We start from the raw sequence: 19,020 nt of genomic DNA on the forward strand, positions 1-19,020 counted from the left end.
AAATAATATTTCACATCCATTTCATCTTGGCTTTTTCTTCTTTTCATCTACTAGAAGTCTGGGCCTTGACCCTGCAGTATTTTAGTGAATGACAAAGGACGTTTGTCTTGAATTACATGTAACTAATACTGAATTTTAATGTGTTAGTTGTGATGACAGATGTTATCTGTGGTTGTATTGTTTATTTGCAAGGTTGGATTTTTTTTTTTTTTTTTTAATTAAAAATACAAAATACAGTGCTAAATAGAGACAGCTGTTTTTATTTAAAAGGATGGTGTAGCTATAAAAGAGGAATGGAGGACCAGTTGGAAACTACTTATTGAAGTTGTTCATTAGACTGTTGTGAAATGTATTTTGTTTCTGTTCTTATATATAAAGTACATTGGGCAACACTGCCCTCTACTGCATGTTGAATTGACTTTTCCAATCAAATAGTGGAGGATGCAAGAAAATAACTTTCCTCTGATGTCGCCGAAGTAATTTTTATAATAAAAGACTTTTTCCATCTTTGTCACTACAGTGCATGTCTCTTCCATGGTTTCTTCAGTCAGGTTTGCTTTTTGTGGCTGATCAGTTTAAGTCATTGGCCCCAGTTTAACATTGACCTTAGATAATAATACATGAACGGTGCAATATTAATGCAGTGTGTTTTATGACCTGAAATATCATAGACATATCTTAATAAATCCATGGAAATATCCCGCATAACAATCGTTTAATAGCTGTTGTTCTCATGTCATTGCCTAAGTTAAAATAACGTCATCTTTATTTATGTTGAGCAGCAGTTCATTTAAAAATAATAAGCCAAAAGTGAGAATCGACATGTCTCATTACATGACCGCCTTTACAAACATCTATTTCGGAAAACGTCACGCTGTTTTAAGTCAGGACCAGTAACCAGCTTTGTATTTATTTGGATAGATAAAGAGATAACCAACGCTGAGTAGAAAGGTGACAAACGCAAGCTGTCGGTGATTTCTGTTGCCGCAGTTTACGTCTTAACCCACCCGCATTCTGTGAAGACCCGCCCCTACTCTGCCTAAATCTAACCAATCCAACCAACGAAAGCAACGAGTATTATCCAATCAGAGGCAGAGTAGGACGGGTCTTCGCGGAATTCGGGTGGGAAAAAAATCTACATCCATGCGTTTCCATGGCATTACGTCACCAGCACGCGACCAAACAGTACAGAGGCGCGAAGCGTTAAAAGGTGTGTTGGAAAAGTTGTTTTAATTGACAAGTTTAGCTAAATGTTAACATTAACTATGACTTAGGTCGATACTACAAAGGGCTCTCTGTGTTGCTGCTGCCATGACACAGTCGGTTGTTGTCCAGGGTAAGTAAACACTGAACTGACGTTAGCATTTAGGCAGATAGATAGCTCTCAGGCGCTGTTTTGTGATGGGTAACAGTTAACGTTAGATAATAAACTTTCAAGTCGTGTTTTTCAGTTGGACAGTGTGGTAACCAGGTCGGCTGCAGGTTTTGGGATCTTGCTTTGCGAGAACATGCCCATGTCAATAAAGTAAGTGCAAATACACACACCCAGTAACGTAGACTACAGCAGAGACACTTTGTTTAATATTATCTTAACACGGATTCATTTTTAAACGCAAATAATTTCGGACACTGTGTATAATATGTCAAGTCAGTATGTCTGCCATGCAAAAGACCTAAACATCAGTATTAGGAGACAGTATATAAAGGGTTCGTTAGCTAGTTAGTTAGATTGTTTGTTTGTTTGGACTTACAAGACACCAGAATACAGTTGCACTGGTGAAACAGTTGTAAAACATAGACAAGAACAAAACTTATTACATTGCATTGCAAACAAAGAACTTTGTGTTCTGTACCAAACTCTTCAAATAATGTCAGCCACACAAAAGGGTATAGTTATGTACCTCAGCTGTCCTCACTCATACAATGCCTACTCCCATATTCCTTTCCTAGCCAGAATGAAAAGGTTCAAATGGATACTGTCACTGCAACTACAAAAGTCCTTCCAAGTTACATACTTTCAGTAATTTCATATTCAATATAAAAGATATTCAGTATTAATTAATTGATTTGGAACAACAGAAAATATGAGGATTTTTTTTATTACTTTAAAAGAAGTCTCAAGGTTTTGAGTATCACACTTATATATTTTTCCTATTTTTATTCAGGTCCATGTCATTGAGGTTATACAAGACATAGGCCAATGAGAACCCCTGCTAGGCCAAAAAATCTTTTTTTTTTTAATGCCAGAAATAACTCCAAATATTCATTCATTCATTGGGAAATAAATAGCGTTTGGGAGCCTCTGTGGGGCGCTGTTCCAAAATGTGAGTTAACTTCCATGTTGTTGCCAGGTAAACTCTTGGTATGCCACATTAAATGGGCTTATTTTGGTTTAAGGCCTCTTCTGTACAAGTACCACCTTAGTTGCACTTCTTCAGTTTATGGACCAAATATGGTTTCACTCATGTCGCTTATTGGACACTCCCCTTGGTCTGGGACAATGATTGGTCTGAAGCCACATGGCCATATACCCAACCCATCTTTGTAGGCACCCCACTGTGTGTGTGTGTCTGTGTGTCTGTGTGTGTATTTTCTGTATTTTTGCTTCATACATACTTTATTTAAATGTTGTTTATAATGTGTTTCATGATGACCCTGGTGAAGGCCACAAGCCAAAACATGTTGGTCTAATAATAAAGTTGTTCTGTGTATTACAAGTGTTAGTGGAGTTTTGGCCTCTTTAAACATTTTTGTTTTTTAAAGCAAATGTTTCTCATTGCACAGAAAAACAGTTTAAAATAAGTTTGATAATCTGACTGCTCACGATTCAGACTTTTTAGAAATGCAGTATGTTACCTCATTCCCAGATCTCATCAGTTAACTTAGTAAGCATACTGTTAATATTACACATAGTAATGATGGCCCAAAAAATAAGAAAGTAAACCCTTTATTGTAATCATTTGGAATGATCCCTCTAGGGAAGCCTATTCTTTTTGTGCCTTATCTCATCTTTTAAAAACAGACATGTTTATCACCTATCATGCCTTATAAGAACATCATTAATGTCTTGTTTTTTTCTTTTTTTCAGAAAGGATTGTACGATGAGGCCCTCAGTAGCTTTTTCCGGAATGTGGACTCAAGGTAGTCACACCTGCTTTCATTCAGTAACTGAAACATGTGCCTTCTATACAGTGGTTCAAATGCAGTCCTTTCACGTTTTTTTTTTTTCCAGGAAAAGTGATGGGAGAGCTTGTGGTGTTGGTGGGAGAATCCAACATCTGAAGGCCAGGGTAAGTTCAGCCAATTACTAGAAAACAGCTTGAGAGGACATTTTTTTTTTGTCTCCTGGTCTTCACAGGGGTAACAGCTTATTTTAGAGTAGGGGTCAAGGTCAGGGTTGGATTCTCTGAAATGAAAGGTTTGGCATCCATTGGTTAGGGTTACAAAGAAGAGTTATGGAATGATGGCAGGGGGGTGACAGACATGTGCTCAGCGTATAGTAGCACTGAAATACATATGCCGGCCTCATACTGACATATCTGGATCCACAGGCGGTGCTGGTGGACATGGAGGAGGGCGTGGTCAACGAGATCCTGCAGGGCCCTTTGAGAGAGGTGTTCGACAGCACTCAGCTCCTCACAGACGTGTCCGGTTCAGGCAACAACTGGTGAGAGACACGCTAGCCACAGGACGTCTGCTCACACGCACACATGGCCAGAAACAACTGCTGCAAATCATCATTTTTTAGTGTTCCTGTTGCACAATCCTTCACACGTGCCGTTACGTTACACAGAGTTCTAATAATAGTGTGGTGCTCAGGAGTTAAATCAAAGAAACTGAATTGCCAAAAGAATGTATAGAAAGTGCTAATTATTCGTGTGTGGCTGAAAGAATATAAACACATTTCACATTCCCAAGAATATAACATAGCAAAGACACAAAGGAGCACTAGTGGCTTAGTAGCTTTTACAATTGGGTGTTTTTTTTTTTTCCAATTTGCCCTTTCTCAAGCAGACATAGTATCATTTGGGGGAAAGGTCAGTGGTGTTTTTTGACAGGACTGGTGTAAATATTCCCTCTGAGTTTCCCTTAGCTTGACAGCCATTGTAAAAAGAAAGCAGTGCCCCTTTGCAGTGACATGCTTGTCTAGCAGAATTGTTGTTGAGGCACTGGGAGCGGAATATTCAGCATATTAAAGGGCAGTTCACATGAGACAGAGAGACGTGCTGCGGCTGAGAGATGCTGCAGTCGACCTCATCACAGCATAGAGATCTCCCCGTCAACAATGGCTTCGTTCAGCCTTTTATTCTGAAGCTTATAAAATGTTGAGGGGAAAGTGAGTTTTAGATTCTTATATCTTTTTGTCTGTGTCTCCTGTCACATGCAGACTTTTTTTTTTCGCTGCTGCCACCTGCATAGTTTGTGTGAGCCCAAACAAACTAATGTTAGGTGAATATGTCCATTGCACAGTGTTTTGTTTATGTTGTTATTATTAAGCACTCACTGCACTGTGGAGCATCTTTCAATTATTTTTGTATCCGTGGGCAAACCAATGCCTGTGGTAAATCCTGCACATACCACACCAACCCAAGGAGTGTGAAAACTCTGGCTTTCTCTGTCAAATACATTCCTTCACACAGCTTGTCACTTAAAGTCTTGCAACCCTACACTGCACGGCAGCATTTAAATATCTCCTCCAGACATATTTTAAGGCATAAAATACTTTGCTTTGAATAATAATTTATGCCTGATATGTTTTTTTTTTCCACAAAAAGGTTAAATTACCTTGTTAGAAATTCTTAAAATAACACCTCCCCTTCTGCCATCTCCCTTATTGAAAAATCCAGAATCTATTAATATGAATATGGAAATATGTTTTCATTCCTAAAGTTTGACTGCTGGACACAAGATGTCTCCTACTTCACTGGAAATTTCCTTCTCAGTGTACAGTATGTGCACCGGAGGCTTCAAGTTTCCAAATCATGCTCATAAAAGTACACGTGTCAAATCTGAGATTTCAGGTGAGCGCAGAGAAACTTTCCTCCTTCGGCAGATGAATGTGAAAACAAACTCTGCACACACAGAGAAGCTCAAACATGAGTCAAGTAATAACAAGCAAAACACACTTCTGAGTGGAAGGGAACTTGAATATTTAAATTCAGCTCTGTTCATTCTTCACGTTGAAACCTTCACCGTACTAACGTGGCATCGGTTCATCCTTCACCGTTCAATAACGTACTTCTTCCTCTGTAGGGCGGTTGGACATATGACGTACGGCTCAGCCTACAGGGAGCAGATAGTGGATAAACTGAGGAAGGCAGCAGAACACTGTGACTGTCTGCAGTGCTTCTTTCTTATCCACTCAATGGGAGGAGGTAAGGCACAATAACCATCCATGCATGGAGGCATGATGAAGAAGGTACAGACAGAACGTTTGCCTTAAATAAATTACTCATTATATGTAAAAGCTCAGCTCCAGCAACTCCAACAAGCCTATATTTGGTAATCGGTGATCTTTAGACATTGGTGTTAAGTGTATTAGTGATAAATGACACTACTTCCTGGACTGGACTGACAGTTTTTTCTCTATAGCACATATTTCTCAATTCTGCAATTATCCACTTATGTGTATACATGCAAGAAATGTGGTTTCTTTAGAAGATATGGAACTGGGAAAATCAGGTTCTCCAGTCTTAAACAGGGATTTTACATGACGTCAAAGAAATCGGGTTACTGCAGAAAGTAAATGCATTAATTGTGGATTTGAGGTACGGGCTCTGGCCTGGGGACCAGAGTGCTGAGTCTGCTGGAGGAAGAGTTCCCTGAGGTGTGTCGAATCGTCACCTCCATCTATCCGTCCGCGGAGGATGATGTCATCACGTCTCCCTACAACAGTGTCTTGGCCATGCGAGAGCTCACAGAGCACGCCGACTGTGTCCTGCCTGTAGAAAATCAGGTTCGTTCACCCTGAAACACGTTATTTTTCCCTTTCTACGTCTTGCCGTACGTACAGTACATCTTAATCATCAGTTATAACAATTTTTGTTCATCCTCACTTCTCCTCTCGCAGTCATTGGTCGAGATTGTAAACAAGATCAAACATATGTCTCATGGTGGAAAGCCAGGGACGGTGATCAAGAGAGACAGCACCGTCATCTCTGGGCAGGGCGGGCTCAGTGGAGCAGAGAAGCCATTTGATGCCATGAATAACATTGTGGCCAACCTGTTGCTCAATATTACCAGGTATAGTATTACTGTCTGCACAAATACAGTACACCCCTGTCTGCTGAGGGAAGGGGCCTGTCTCACAGTGTTTATTTTACTACTGGACACGCTCACATGGTTTTGGCGCTGTTGTCTTTTTATTTGTAAGCTTGAGTCGTAGACGGAATAAAACGGGTGACAAAAAAAACAACAAAGTGTCTTAGTAAGTTATAGAACAGGCTCCTTGGCATAAATTCACTAAGTCTTAAACTCTACTGGAGGGATGGTCACCAGACTTCCAAAAGATTTGGTGCCATTTGGTGTTTTGATGATGTGGTTGGAGAGCACTGTTTAGCACGTAGTTCCAAAATCTGCCATAGGTGTTCAGGTAGGTTGAGATGTGATGAGTGTGAAGGCCATGCCAACTTGTGACTTGTATTGGAAGCATTTGTTATGCATTAGTTATGTTTCTCCCCTAATTTATTTAGGTTTTTCCTTCATTTGTCAGTCGTCTGTAGTTTCCAGTCTAACATGAGTGAATTTTGTGACTTGCAGTAAAGGTACCCTGTGGAGTTTTTCTCCACTAGCAGTGCTATGGAACAATGTTTTTGCGTAGGGGTCCCTATTTTCTTTGTTCACACATGCACCTTTTAAATTGAAACATATTAGAGAGAGAATGTAGATGTGTATCACTGATTCATTTGTCATTAGATAGTTTTATGTAATTTCCATTGTTTGTATATCTCCTAGAACATTATATATAGGCTATTCATATTGATATATGGTCAACATATTGCTTTGTTAAGATGCTGGTGGGTATATGTTTGGTATTTTTATTTGATGCGTTTGAATAATTCTAGGAGAGATAGGTCATGTAAATGCCCAGACATGTAAATAAAATAACTCATTCATTACACAATGGGGGTATCTCATAATGAAAATCCTTTTTTTTTTTTTTTTTTTTTTTTTTTTTTGCTAAAGTAGTATAAATGAGATTTTCTATGCATTTACAAGTTGCTCATGTGTATTGTGTTGCAGCTCAGCACGTTTTGAGGGTTCCCTCAACATGGATCTGAATGAGATCGCCATGAACCTTGTCCCCTTCCCTCGTTTACACTACCTGGTGCCCAGCCTCACCCCTCTCTACACACTGGCTGATGTCAACGTCCCCACCAGAAGGTTTACTATCTGGCTGTCACTGCGGCTATTTTTATCTCACAGTTGCTTCGACTCCCGCGGAGCTCCGAGTATTGAGCTCACATGAACTCCATCATCCCCTCCACACGTGGGGTCTGTTGACAGTGACGAGTAGCGATGAATGATGAGGGAAACCCTTTCAGTGATGAGCTCACTGATCCGAAGTGTGTAGAATTTATTTACACTGTTACTTAAACTGTCCTTTGAAACATGATGATGAAATAACAGTATTCATGTGGGACAAGGACTAAACATATAGAGAGTGTTTGGACATATGGTTAAAACTAGTGTCACGATATACAGTACAAGTCAATGTTTGGACACAGTTTACTGTTCAACTTTTAACTGGTACTGTAAATATGTTTTTTTTTTTTTCAAAATCAATACATATTATGATATGGCAAATGTATTAAATTACATGTATTTTATTTAATGTTTATTTGTATATGGACAACTACATAGTGTTGAAGAAAATCACTCAAGTCCTTGTTCAAAGTTTGCTGTGGTGGAAGTGATCTAATAGCATTCCGGAAATGCAGTGAGCTTACTGACACAGAGCTGATGTGATACAGTAGACTAACCCAGAGCAGAAGGGATGGAAACACTATACCATAAGATCAAACAATTGGTAACCAAAAGGTAGGGAGGAAGGGCATTTGCATACAAGGCAGCAGAGGAAGAGGGGGGGAGGGTGCAAAAACAGGAGGGGTGCTGCATTCAGACAGGCATTCAAAATCAGCAGGGGTCAAAGGCAGGAAAGACACACAGTTGGCATCTTGTTGATCTTCAATAGCATGAACTAAATCCACATGTAACACAGTAAAACTGATGCTCAATGTAATGAACAGTGTTTCATTGTTCTGCACTACATCACACAAACCTCTTCATACTTTGTTTATAATCATTTAGACAACTGAATATAGCAGAAATAAAACATAAGATCATATCATGATATCATTCCACTGAAAGTCAATTATGAATTATTGCTAATTATAGACATGAGTCCAGTCCTTTCATAGAATCACAAAGAATCCACTTAAAATAGTGTTTCAAATATTTTTGAAAAATACATTTACATGAACATGACTGATGAAGAGTTAAATGATTTTATTTTGTTATTTTAAAACTTATTATTGGGTCTTGGGTATTGGGGTCTTATCAGAATCATCAATTAAACAAGAGGCTTAATATTTTCACCATAAAGACAGCTTTCATTTTATTAATTGAGACGGTGGCAACTTCAAGTTTAGTGCTGCATGCTTGTGACAGGAAAAACACCATTTGACCCACCACCCTACCACCCAGCCACCTCCTCCCCAACAACAACTGCCATGAAAGTGGCCTTGTGTGAGCCTTATGCTGTAGGCCTCATCTACTAGAGTGGAGCGGCTCATTGGTCAACAGGACTGGCGGTTGTACTCCCATGTGATATGAATGTATGTGACTGTGTGAATGTAGAGTAGGGTGTTGCTTAAAAATATCTTGCCTGCTCAGCAGAACCTCCCTGGATAAATAAAGGTTGAAAAATTCTTCTTTCTCAAATGTTAGCCCTCATGCACCCCAATCTCTGCCAGACCATTGCAGTTACTATAGTCAGTAAAGAAAGACAATGTGTTTATTCATCAGGATGCAAAAAAATGTGTTATCTAGAAAGAAGTCTTGTGAAGTGCTTGTCAGTTAACGCGATGTGAAATGTACCAAGCTGTCTTCTCTCACTGTGCCCCCCCCCCCCCAGACTGGATCAGATGTTCAGCGACGCCTTCAGTAAAGAGCACCAGCTCATCCGAGCCGACCCCAAGCACAGCCTCTACCTGGCCTGCGCCCTCATGGTCAGGGGCAACGTTCAGGTGTCCGACCTCCGCAGGAACATCGAGAGGTCAGAGCAGAGCAGTCCTCCTCGCTCAGTCTCCATCCGCACCAAAACAGCACCCACCCCGATAGGCCCAAAGATGACCTTCACAGTCAGACTCTCCAAATAGTAGCCCGATTCAGCACCGATGGCAATGATTCATGACTGGTCCATTCAGCTCCCACCCCCCCCCCCCACCCCTCTTACCGCTCTCCCTGCAGACCTTGTTTTCATGTGGCACATTGTTAAGAGAAGCTGGTGTGAGAGCTCATAGTAGTGCGTGACCGTGGTGTAAACAGAGGAGGAGGGGAAGCTCAGAAATATCACCCACCACATTTAATCACAGCTCCTAACATCAATCTCTTGATTTCCTTCACTGGGTCATTACCATTTCTGTACTGGCACCAATATTTTACAAAATATTTCTTATACTCACAAGATAGCTCTGATCCTCTTTAGGAAGAAATAAAAACAGTGTTTTCATACACTTTTAAAAGTTTTAGTTGCTAATACCCGTAGGTGCCATGTAAATGATGTGACCCTTCAAATTTTTAGCCCAATTTTCTTGCATTGAATGTATAAAAAGAGTACAAATCTTTTTCTTTTTTTTTTTCTCTCCCTCCTGTAGGCTGAGGCCTTCGCTGCCCTTTGTCTCATGGAATCAGGAGGGCTGGAAGACGGGTCTGTGTTCAGTGCCTCCTGTGGGACACTCTCACTCCCTGTTAGCTCTGGCCAACAACACCTGTGTGAAGCCCACATTTATGGAGCTGAGAGAACGCTTCACCAAGCTCTACAGGAAGAAGGTGCATTTATCAAATATAAACACCAAATAGTTTCTGGTTGCACTTTGTTAAATGTGGATTTACAGGTTTTTGTTTACATACTGTTTGGCCTCTGATTTGTCTGTTTTTGACATTTAATAGATTTAACAAAAATTAATAATTTCAATAATTGCAGATTAATTTTATGTTGATCAACTAATCATTTCAGTCCGAATATGTATGATATTGAATACATGGCTGGAATAGAAATTCAAGCATTTCCCAGGAAGTCTCGCCAAAATCTGCTCCTATTTCCCTGAGGGAAAATACCTGCTGGAACCTTGATCTTTAGACAATGTACTGAAAAGACGCCTTCTCCACATCTCATTAATGCTACCATGTAACTGCCGCAACTATATTTTAGCCTGGAGATGTCATGATTATGGTGCTACAGTTGGATCAACCTCTCTGCTGGCAGCTTATAGACCAGTTTTGTAGTTAATTTGATGAAAAATATAGCTATATAAGTTACATAAGCTTCAGCTTTAGCACCAACATCGGTCCAAAAATCACCAAAGCTTTAACGTGTATTTCCTCTTTCACTTTGTGCTACAATTTCTCCTCCACCACAGATTGAAATGTTCATTAAAATGCAACTTTTAATGTGATTCAGACAGTCTCTATGAGTGAATCTTACTAATAGTGTACTGCATGCAGAGACATCACTCCTCATGTTGTGTTTGTATGTGTGATTCTTTTATTTGAGTTTATGAAAAACCTGAAGCCATCATGTTGTCATTAGTTGTGATCCCAGTGTGAGCATGATACTCTGTTCAATGGTTCCTCTGTCTGTCTTTCTGCAGTATGTATATTTTCCAGTTAAATCTTTTTTCATCCTTCAACACTTAAACTTTAAAATGGGGTAAAGGTTATACAGCAATAACCACACGTTTTCAGTGTCAACACCACAAATAAAGACACTACCTTCTGTGTGCCCCTGAGTCTCTAGACTCTCAGAGTTTTTATAGTGTTGGTGTTGGGTCATATTGTTGGTATTTGTTCTGCCACTTGCCCAGAACAGACCACATCCCAAAAGTATTATTGCTTGGCGATGAAAACACAGATTTATACTTTTTGTTTGTATCCCAACCGAGTAACTTCATGCTTTCCTTTTCTGTAGGCTCACTTACATCACTACCTGAATGTAGAGGGGATGGAGCAGAGCTTCTTCTCAGAGGCCATCGCCTCTCTCAGCTCACTGATTGAAGAGTATCATCACCTGGATGCCACCAAGTTGAAACTGATGCCCGACGCACCCAGACTCAGCATCGCCAGATGAAGGTCCGCTGTGACAATCTGTCTGTAAATCTGTCCGTGTGCTTGTATAGCAATAATTGTTTTTCAAAAATGACTTCAGACAACCAAATATTTTGTATATATTTTTATAAGTTATATATCAATATTGTCTAATTTATGACCTGATTGGATGTTTTTTTTTTCCTGTCTGAAAAAATAAACAGGAACCACATGCAAAAAAAAGAGAAACAGTTCAACTCAGTCTGTAGAATGACCTGATTCGCCGTTTCTTGGCTCCCTGACATACATAGTATTATGAGGTACTGTTAATGAGTCAACATTTGCTGTTATAGCTGCTCCACTGACCATTATCCATGTTGTTATTGCACATACATATCTTGAAGATGAGGTTAATTCCTAACTAACAACATTTCTTCATTTATTTAATGATCCCAGCCATTTTACCTCACAGAGGGAGGTTTCGTAGTTTCAGTTTCAGTTGTAAAGCTCTTTTTGAGTTTTCTTGAGGCACGTCACTGCTGCGGAGGAGAACCTAACAACCAAAGTATATGTATGTTTCAGTCCTTAGTCCACCACAGCAGGGCTTGTGCCCTGTGTCTGTGTCTCTGGGCTTCTCAGGCGGATCAGTTAGAGTAACCGCAGGTCAGAAAACATGTCACCCGGATCGTTACACTTCCTCTGGCACACGCAGGATGTTATCCACTGCATCTTCCACTGTGTGTTGCTGCCTCCTTTGCAGCTGAAGTTGACCTTGATCATGCGTGACTTGTTGGGGACACAGCAACGCTTGTCTGTACAGACTCCGCAGTACGTAGGCTTAAACTTCTTGGTGCTGGTGCAGCCTGAGAGTGCCAGCTTCTCCGCTTTCTTCGCCTGGAATTTAGGCCGACATGTTTTTCCCTTCGGCACCTAGAGGAGAAAACAGTCATTTGATTTGTTTCTTTTTTTTATGATGTCAGTATCTTAATAGAATTTGCTTAGCTTGTCACCTTGAGGCTCCTAAGTACACTCTTCTCACACGGCCGCAGCAGACACAGGCGCCGGTCCTTCCTCATCTCACATTTGCTGTTGTCGTTGTTGACACGCACAGAGATGCCCAGGCCACAGGTTTTGGAGCAGGGGCTCCATGGGGTGGTCTGGATCAGACAGTTCTTCTTCCAGGCTAAAGGAGGATCCCTGTAAGCTTTCAGTATTACAGTTAAAGGGCACTGTGTCAACAACACCCTACATAAAGAACCTACCTGTGTGCTGCCAAGCAGAGCACAGATCCTGCTCAGAATCAACCGAAAAGACCCCAAATACCTGGTCAAAGCCACCATGAGGGAGTTAATCTTCTGCTACCAGTTGTATAAACTGCTAAATCCCTAAACGTGTCATTTGATCTGCACTTTCACAAGTCAGTAGATGTACCAGGAGCGTTTCCTTCTCAGTGAAAGCACACTGACTTGGTTCATTTGAACAAAGCCACTCTGCAAAAAGTGAAATGATCATTTAGACATCCAAAATGTTTTCATTTACTTTGTGCAGAGGTCAGTTCTTGACTTTTAAATCAAAACGATGTGCTGTTTTTCCTACTGTGACAAATTAAATCAGCGTTTCCCAAGATCATACAGATCAAGATATATATTGTTTCTTCAGAGTTGCATGCCAAGCTAAGAGAACTCAAAATACATCAAAGTTTGGTGTTTTTAATAGAAACTGTCCCTCCTTGTTCCTCCTCGAGTTTATAACTGGAACCATCAATCTTTCTGTTTTCCTCTATGAAGTAGTGTAACCACAGTCAGCCACACCTCACACTGCCAGAGTAATGAAATGCCCTCCCCTCCTCCCATCCAGCTAACTTGGACAGCAATTAGCATTCCAGGGGCCCGGCCCTTCTCCATAGGTTTACTCTCTAAACACACACCTGACATGTAGGTCGTATCTTGCTGGTGCTTCTTTGGGCTCTGGCTGCTGCGGAGGCCGGCTGGCATGCTGCCCATCAGCGGCGCGGGGCCCAGGAGACCAGCAGGCTTCTGGATGAAAGCTGGGGTGCAGCCGATGGCTCCGGCAATGCATGTACACTTGTAGAGGGGGCTGGGCTGGAAGGCTTCTCCATTCTCATAGTGGGCCCCATTCAGGTCACAGCCTACTGCCATCAAGTCTGAGAGAATGATGGAAACATCTCAGGGGGCTGGTACTGACTGATGCACTGAATAAATCTCCTTCAGTTTCAATTATCTTTAGTATTTTAATATGAATCTCAAAAGCAGTTCAGGGTTCTTACATAAATTATTAAAGCATGTCGATGCAAATTAGAACTTGACAGTCTGGTCAAAATATTATGTTACGTTACGTACTATGTTACAACACATCAGTATAACTAGTTACTATAATGTTCTTATTTTTCACAGTATAACTGTGTTCACAATTGAAACTCTGCAAACTAAAAATAATGAGTTGACAAAAGCATTTTCTAGCAAGCCCCCATCTCATGGTCTTCATCAGCACATGGAGTTTTTTCATCCTTATATATGACAACTGAGCAAACTCCATCTGCTGATGAAGACCATGTTATGCGTTTGAAAGCTCCTAAAAAAGCAAGTGTTTTTTTTTGTTGAGTTTTTGTATGTATGCATGTTTTGTTGAGTTTTTTTTGGTCAACCTACTATTTCCAAGGTCAAGAATGAAAATTTCATAATCTCTATGGAATATTTTCTTTTAGTCAGTTAACCGTTAAATTGATATAAAATAGCAGTATTATATTTCAGTCATTCAGTATGACTGACTCAAACAACAAATCAAATTCATGCCATTCTGGAAATTTATAAATTAAATTTTTTTAAAGTTTGAAAATGAACAGAAGTTAATATTACATATGAAAGACAGAGTGATTGACCTGCACACTGCTTTATCACCAACATGATGCATGTCCTCAACAAGCACTAAAGAAGTTGAAAAGTACCTCTCAGTCACTTTGACCTGGCCTACCCTGACTAATTCCAGAAAAGATGGGAGCCACTCACAGGCACATACTCCGACCTCGTATTTTGGCTTGTCAGCGGAGAAGTCACAGTACATGCCCTTGTGCGGGTCACAGACGTCCCTCTCGTTGCATGAGTCTCCGATCTGCCGGGCGCAGCTCTTGCAGCAGCCGCACCCGTCCAGGACGGAGCTCACCCCCGGCGCACACTGAGGTCTTTCCCGACACTTGCAGGGCCACTGGCAGAACTGCCGCCTCTCAGCCGCAGCCCTCCCATCTCGACGTGCCAGCAGCTGCCCATTGTTCTGAGCCCTGCTGAAGCACTGGGTGAGAACAAGGACAGATATGCCTTTTGAGTGCCCTTTTTCAGTAATTCTTTTTTTATTCCTGCTGTATTCAGACAGTCATATTCAGTTCAATAATTAGCAAACACCACTTTCCTGTTGGATTGGACTGGCAGGTGAGGCTTCCTGCCTTTTTCAAATGAGTGATAGTTTAGAAATCTATAAAATACGCTAGAAGTGACATTCTGATCTCCATTTCACTTGTTACCGCCTGTAGTTGTCACACTTATGTGTGCTTAGATGTCAGAATGGGGTTTCAAGTGTTTATTCTAGAGAAAGCTACTGCTGCTACTGTGTTGACTTCTATGCTGCTTTTTATCCAGCGAATAACTTCCCTCGTCACTTCTCTACAATTTGACAGGAACAAGTTTTTTTCAGCATATTCTGCACCTCAACCCCACCTTTTTGAATTAAGACCTGCGGAGCTGGTGCTAAGTACATAACATAAAATGTTGAATGGACAACTCTGATGGACAGCTTCTTGTTCCACCGCCAAGTTTAGCTGCTTTGGAAAATGCGTGACTTGGCTGGTCAGAGCATGCCACGTATGAGGTAGTTTGTTGGTGTGTTCATGACAGAATAAAATGCCCTCTCATTCAAGAAGTGAGAGAGCAAAAGTACCCTCATATCTTGATCTTAATCTTAACTGTTGCCAGAAGGCAAAATAAGATTATAAGTTGTCTGAATTTTATATAATCCCTCATAATTCAATTTAAGAATATTAGTTGTATAAAAGAGATTTGTACAGAAGACAGTTGCCAAAACTGTTAAAACTGAAAAGAGGGAACGTGGATGGCTAGATGTTGAAGCAACACATTCTAGCACTTAATATATACAAAATCCCTCCTTCCTCCTGTAACCCTTTACTCTCATGTTCATTTGATAAACAAACACTACTTGTTCAGTCTAATTGTAACACTAGTAAAAAATAGTTTGTATAAGAATAGATTCTTCATTGAGGCAGCAAACCAACATCGTGACTGTGTTAATAGAGTACTCGTGTTAGCGCTGGGCTCACTTAACAAATTCTAAATCTTTCATGCCAACCACAGATCTATCATTTCTGTCAGCACAGAAAAGCCTTCTGTCAACAAACACTCACTGTAATATTGGATTCATCTGAGCTATTTGGCACCGTCAAACTTTCCAAACAAGTCACAATTCTGCCACCTTTGCTAAATGTATGTTTTTGTTTACATCAATTAGCCTCCAAAGTAGCAAATCTTCAAGGATAAGGCTGGTGATATTCCTCTGTGCCACTCAGCCACTGTAGTTTATTTCACACATAACACTGTCCTGCTGATACTTACTTGCATATCAAATATGTATTAATCCTCAGCTGAAAATAGTCCCAACAAAAGCACTCTTTACTCCTGTTTGAGTAACTTTTGTGAGAAGGCACTACTTTAAAAAATAAAATAAGAGAGTGCGCTGAGTAGAGTGTAGATCTCCGCCAGGTGTGTACAGACAAGATGGCAGCAAAGATAACTAAAACAGGGATTTATTCATCTGGTATGGTGCCTTTAACTTTAGTGGATCATAACATATCGGGTATGGAATTAATCTGCAGATGCTCCGGTTCAAGCCTTGTTTTAGAATAGCTGATTACTGGAAATGCCTTTTGCTGTGTTGTAATTCGTATCGTAAAATGATGAGCTTTACGATAGAATCATAAGGAGGCTTATCAATATTTACTTGAATTCACAACACAGCCCGCTCTCAAGGTACCAAAATTTGGCACCGATTGATCTAACATGTCAACAAGGCATGATTGGTTGTCCCCGCCGGAAACAAGATTCCAAACTGAAGCAGTTTTGGATCACTTGTGGCTCCTACCGGCTGGTTAGTGAGGAGTGAGGAGTCAGCAGTCAACGGCTGTATAAAATAGATTTATCAAAATTGTGAATCACCATAACCACGAGAGGTCCTTGAACATACAGTCACAAAAATATGTGCACAAAAATATTAGACTGATGGGTCCAGCAGTATGCAGGATTAAATCTGCAGACACACACGCAGCCAGCTGTATGATCCCCTCCAGGTTTATGCCTAGCACAAATTTTAAAAATATATATTTGTGACCCATTTTTGAAGATTTACATCTTCTGCAGGACCCACTGTGCTGAGGATCAGAGACAGAGTAGGGAAGTCACAAAGTAGTGCGAGACGGACGGATACATGTTTGGTTTTGATCTTGATGATGAGAGAGACAGAATAAACCTTTTAAGATACAAATCACTTGTTGACCCACAGTTGTGAATTCAGTCCCTTGTATCTTATTTACATGTTTATTTCAGTCCTAGAATGAAGTTTATGTCTTGTGTCAGATGTGGACATGTGTGTTTTTTCACTGCAGTATTCAGACCGGGTTGTGCTGATGTAATTGACACGCAGTAGGCACAATTTATCCCACACAGCTGTCTTGATTGGTTATTATGATATAGTCATGATGAAATATTGGAGTAACTATTCACGGAGCATAAGACAATCACAGAGACTTGCTTTCTTCCAGGAGTATTTGAGTTATTGATGATTGACTTCATTTAGGAGAATTTTACATATGTGATGCTGCTGTTTTAAATCTGGCTGGGGACATTTATCACGTCTTCCACTCTTTCTCACCTCGTATCACTTCTTTCTCTACAGTAAAAATTATAGAGCAAAAAATGCCACAAACATACCCTGAATGAATGAACACAATCTGCTAAAATCTCAATTTCTTTCTTTTCACAACTACCACAAATATGGTGTTTTGTTTAATAATTGTTTAATCCTTGTTAATAATTGTAGTTGTAATAATTAATACATTTAATGTTGTTGTTGTTAGATAGCCATGGCTAAATAAAGTCTTCTATTTTGAGGTGAAAACCGCCCATACTGTAACTCAGAGTGGTGGCGTCCCAACACTTCATTAATATTCCGATGTTCAACCCTTTAAACCTCAAATTCTCGTTTTGCTTTTTTCTTGGTATTTGCTATGATGCAATATATGCATGGTGCCACTTGTGCTCCAATTCCCCAGACTACTCAGTGCTTCCAAGGGTCACCGAGGGTTATGCCAAAAATCTGAAGCCTGTCTGCCAGGTTTACTGAATGAGCTCATTTCATGGTGTGAAAACGGGTCTACAGAAGCTTTAAATACAAAGAGCTAAAACTTTGCTCCTCTTTTGCCAGGACATACTCCTGAAATCAGGAGTAATCTTGAGCCTAATAATAAAATAACACTTCTTTAAATCACTCAGTATACAAATAAGAATATTCTGTTATAATAGTCTGCTAATGAAAAGAGAAATTCCACAAAAACAATGCTAAACTTAGAGTACTGTAATTTTAAAGTGCATTTTAAATAACTGTTGCTCTGCTACTGATAACATCACGTCTGTTGTGTCCGAATAGAAAAAGATAAGCTCTTCTTACCTGTTGAGCAAGGATGAGCAGGAGGGAACGGCAGAGAAGCGATAGCATCTCTTAAGTAAGTTGGTTTGTGTGAGCTCCAGGAGAGCGCAGGGGGACGAGGGAGCAGGAAGGTGGAATTGAGGGTGGGGGACTAGGAGAGAGGAATGGAGGGGGGGGAGAGATTGGGAGAGCTGACCTGTCGGAGAAGGGGACAAAGCGCCCCTCTGTCTCCTCTCCAAACACACCTTTCCCCGCCTTGCTGATCCAGAGGGGAAATATTTGTCTTCATAACTACTGGGCTGCTCCAAGGCCTTCAAATCCTGCCCACTTGTTTATTCTTAGTCTGCAGACCTCACTCGAATTTATCTGGGTGCTACTAACAGTTAAATCTGTAAACCATGTGTGACAAGCTGTTACACGGCGCTCTGTAAAGTACATTTCTAGAAATAATGTCCATTTTATTCTTAACTGGTTGGACAAAAACTGGATTCATGAGTAGAATTCTAGTCAGTAAATGCCTTCACTATATGCTGTTTGTTTCATGTGGTGTGGTAGCTGTAAGGTCCCACTTAATGTGGACTGGCATGCATTTGAGTTCACATTCCATTATTATTTACACTGAGTAAAGAGGTCCCTCTCAGAGCCAGCCCTCCACCTCTACCCACGAAAAGCCAACGCCCCTCTGAGAATTCACACGGAAAAAAACAAGAAAAAATGCTTATATGTAATGTTTTGAACACTGGCTACTACCTACTATTACTATTGCTACTACTGTTAACATTGAGTTTCTGAACATTACTGGGTTTTTGAGGCTAATGCTGATATTTTAGAGTTCATAAATCCATGACCAAATATGATAGTGCTCACCAGTGTTAATTAACATTTCATAATGATCCCGTAAATTTGCTTATTAGAGAACTGTGACCTAGTTATGTACCGAGCTGGACATTTTACAAGACTGTCCTCCCTGAGAAAAACGGCAGGATCAAT

The 19,020-nt window shown here is 40.4% G+C and overlaps 2 protein-coding genes across 3 annotated transcripts; one reads left to right on the forward strand and one right to left on the reverse strand.

Annotated features, from left to right (window-relative positions):
- Positions 1–1,151: 1,151 nt before the first annotated feature.
- On the forward strand, positions 1,152–11,540 carry tube1 (tubulin, epsilon 1). The gene is made up of 12 exons (XM_044377249.1): positions 1,152–1,336; positions 1,452–1,525; positions 3,089–3,141; positions 3,233–3,290; positions 3,552–3,667; positions 5,254–5,375; positions 5,769–5,956; positions 6,071–6,243; positions 7,243–7,383; positions 9,137–9,277; positions 9,879–10,053; positions 11,192–11,540. Exons 1-12 carry the CDS (start codon positions 1,312–1,314, stop codon positions 11,348–11,350), a joined length of 1,425 nt encoding a protein of 474 aa, XP_044233184.1. The 5' UTR covers positions 1,152–1,311; the 3' UTR covers positions 11,351–11,540.
- Positions 11,499–18,195, reverse strand: ccn6 (cellular communication network factor 6). Of its 2 annotated transcripts, none has more exons than XM_044377257.1 (5): positions 18,052–18,195; positions 14,334–14,613; positions 13,235–13,471; positions 12,318–12,490; positions 11,499–12,237 (listed from the first exon to the last, which is right to left on the reverse strand). In XM_044377257.1, exons 1-5 carry the CDS (start codon positions 18,097–18,099, stop codon positions 11,956–11,958), a joined length of 1,020 nt encoding a protein of 339 aa, XP_044233192.1. In that variant the 5' UTR covers positions 18,100–18,195; the 3' UTR covers positions 11,499–11,955. The 2 variants fall into 2 exon arrangements, with proteins under 2 accessions (XP_044233192.1, XP_044233190.1); XM_044377255.1 differs by having other exon boundaries at positions 12,318–12,511.
- Between the last annotated feature and the right edge of the window lie 825 nt (positions 18,196–19,020).

The sequence above is a fragment of the Thunnus albacares genome, chromosome 16 (assembly GCF_914725855.1).
Source record: "Thunnus albacares chromosome 16, fThuAlb1.1, whole genome shotgun sequence".
Taxonomy (NCBI): domain Eukaryota; kingdom Metazoa; phylum Chordata; class Actinopteri; order Scombriformes; family Scombridae; genus Thunnus; species Thunnus albacares.

Excerpts from the sequence above, each read along its gene's own strand:
- tube1 (XM_044377249.1), top strand. The coding sequence starts at position 1,312 with ATGACACAGTCGGTTGTTGTCCAGG. Across the intron at positions 1,337-1,451 it reads ACAGTCGGTTGTTGTCCAGG|TTGGACAGTGTGGTAACCAG; the intron begins GTAAGTAAACAC and ends CGTGTTTTTCAG. Across the intron at positions 7,384-9,136 it reads GTCAACGTCCCCACCAGAAG|ACTGGATCAGATGTTCAGCG; the intron begins GTTTACTATCTG and ends CCCCCCCCCCAG.
- ccn6 (XM_044377255.1), bottom strand. The coding sequence starts at position 18,099 with ATGCTATCGCTTCTCTGCCGTTCCCTCCTGCTCATCCTTGCTCAACAG. Across the intron at positions 13,472-14,333 it reads CGAGGTCGGAGTATGTGCCT|ACTTGATGGCAGTAGGCTGT; the intron begins GTGAGTGGCTCC and ends TCATTCTCTCAG. Across the intron at positions 12,512-13,234 it reads AGATACGACCTACATGTCAG|CTTACAGGGATCCTCCTTTA; the intron begins GTGTGTGTTTAG and ends TAATACTGAAAG.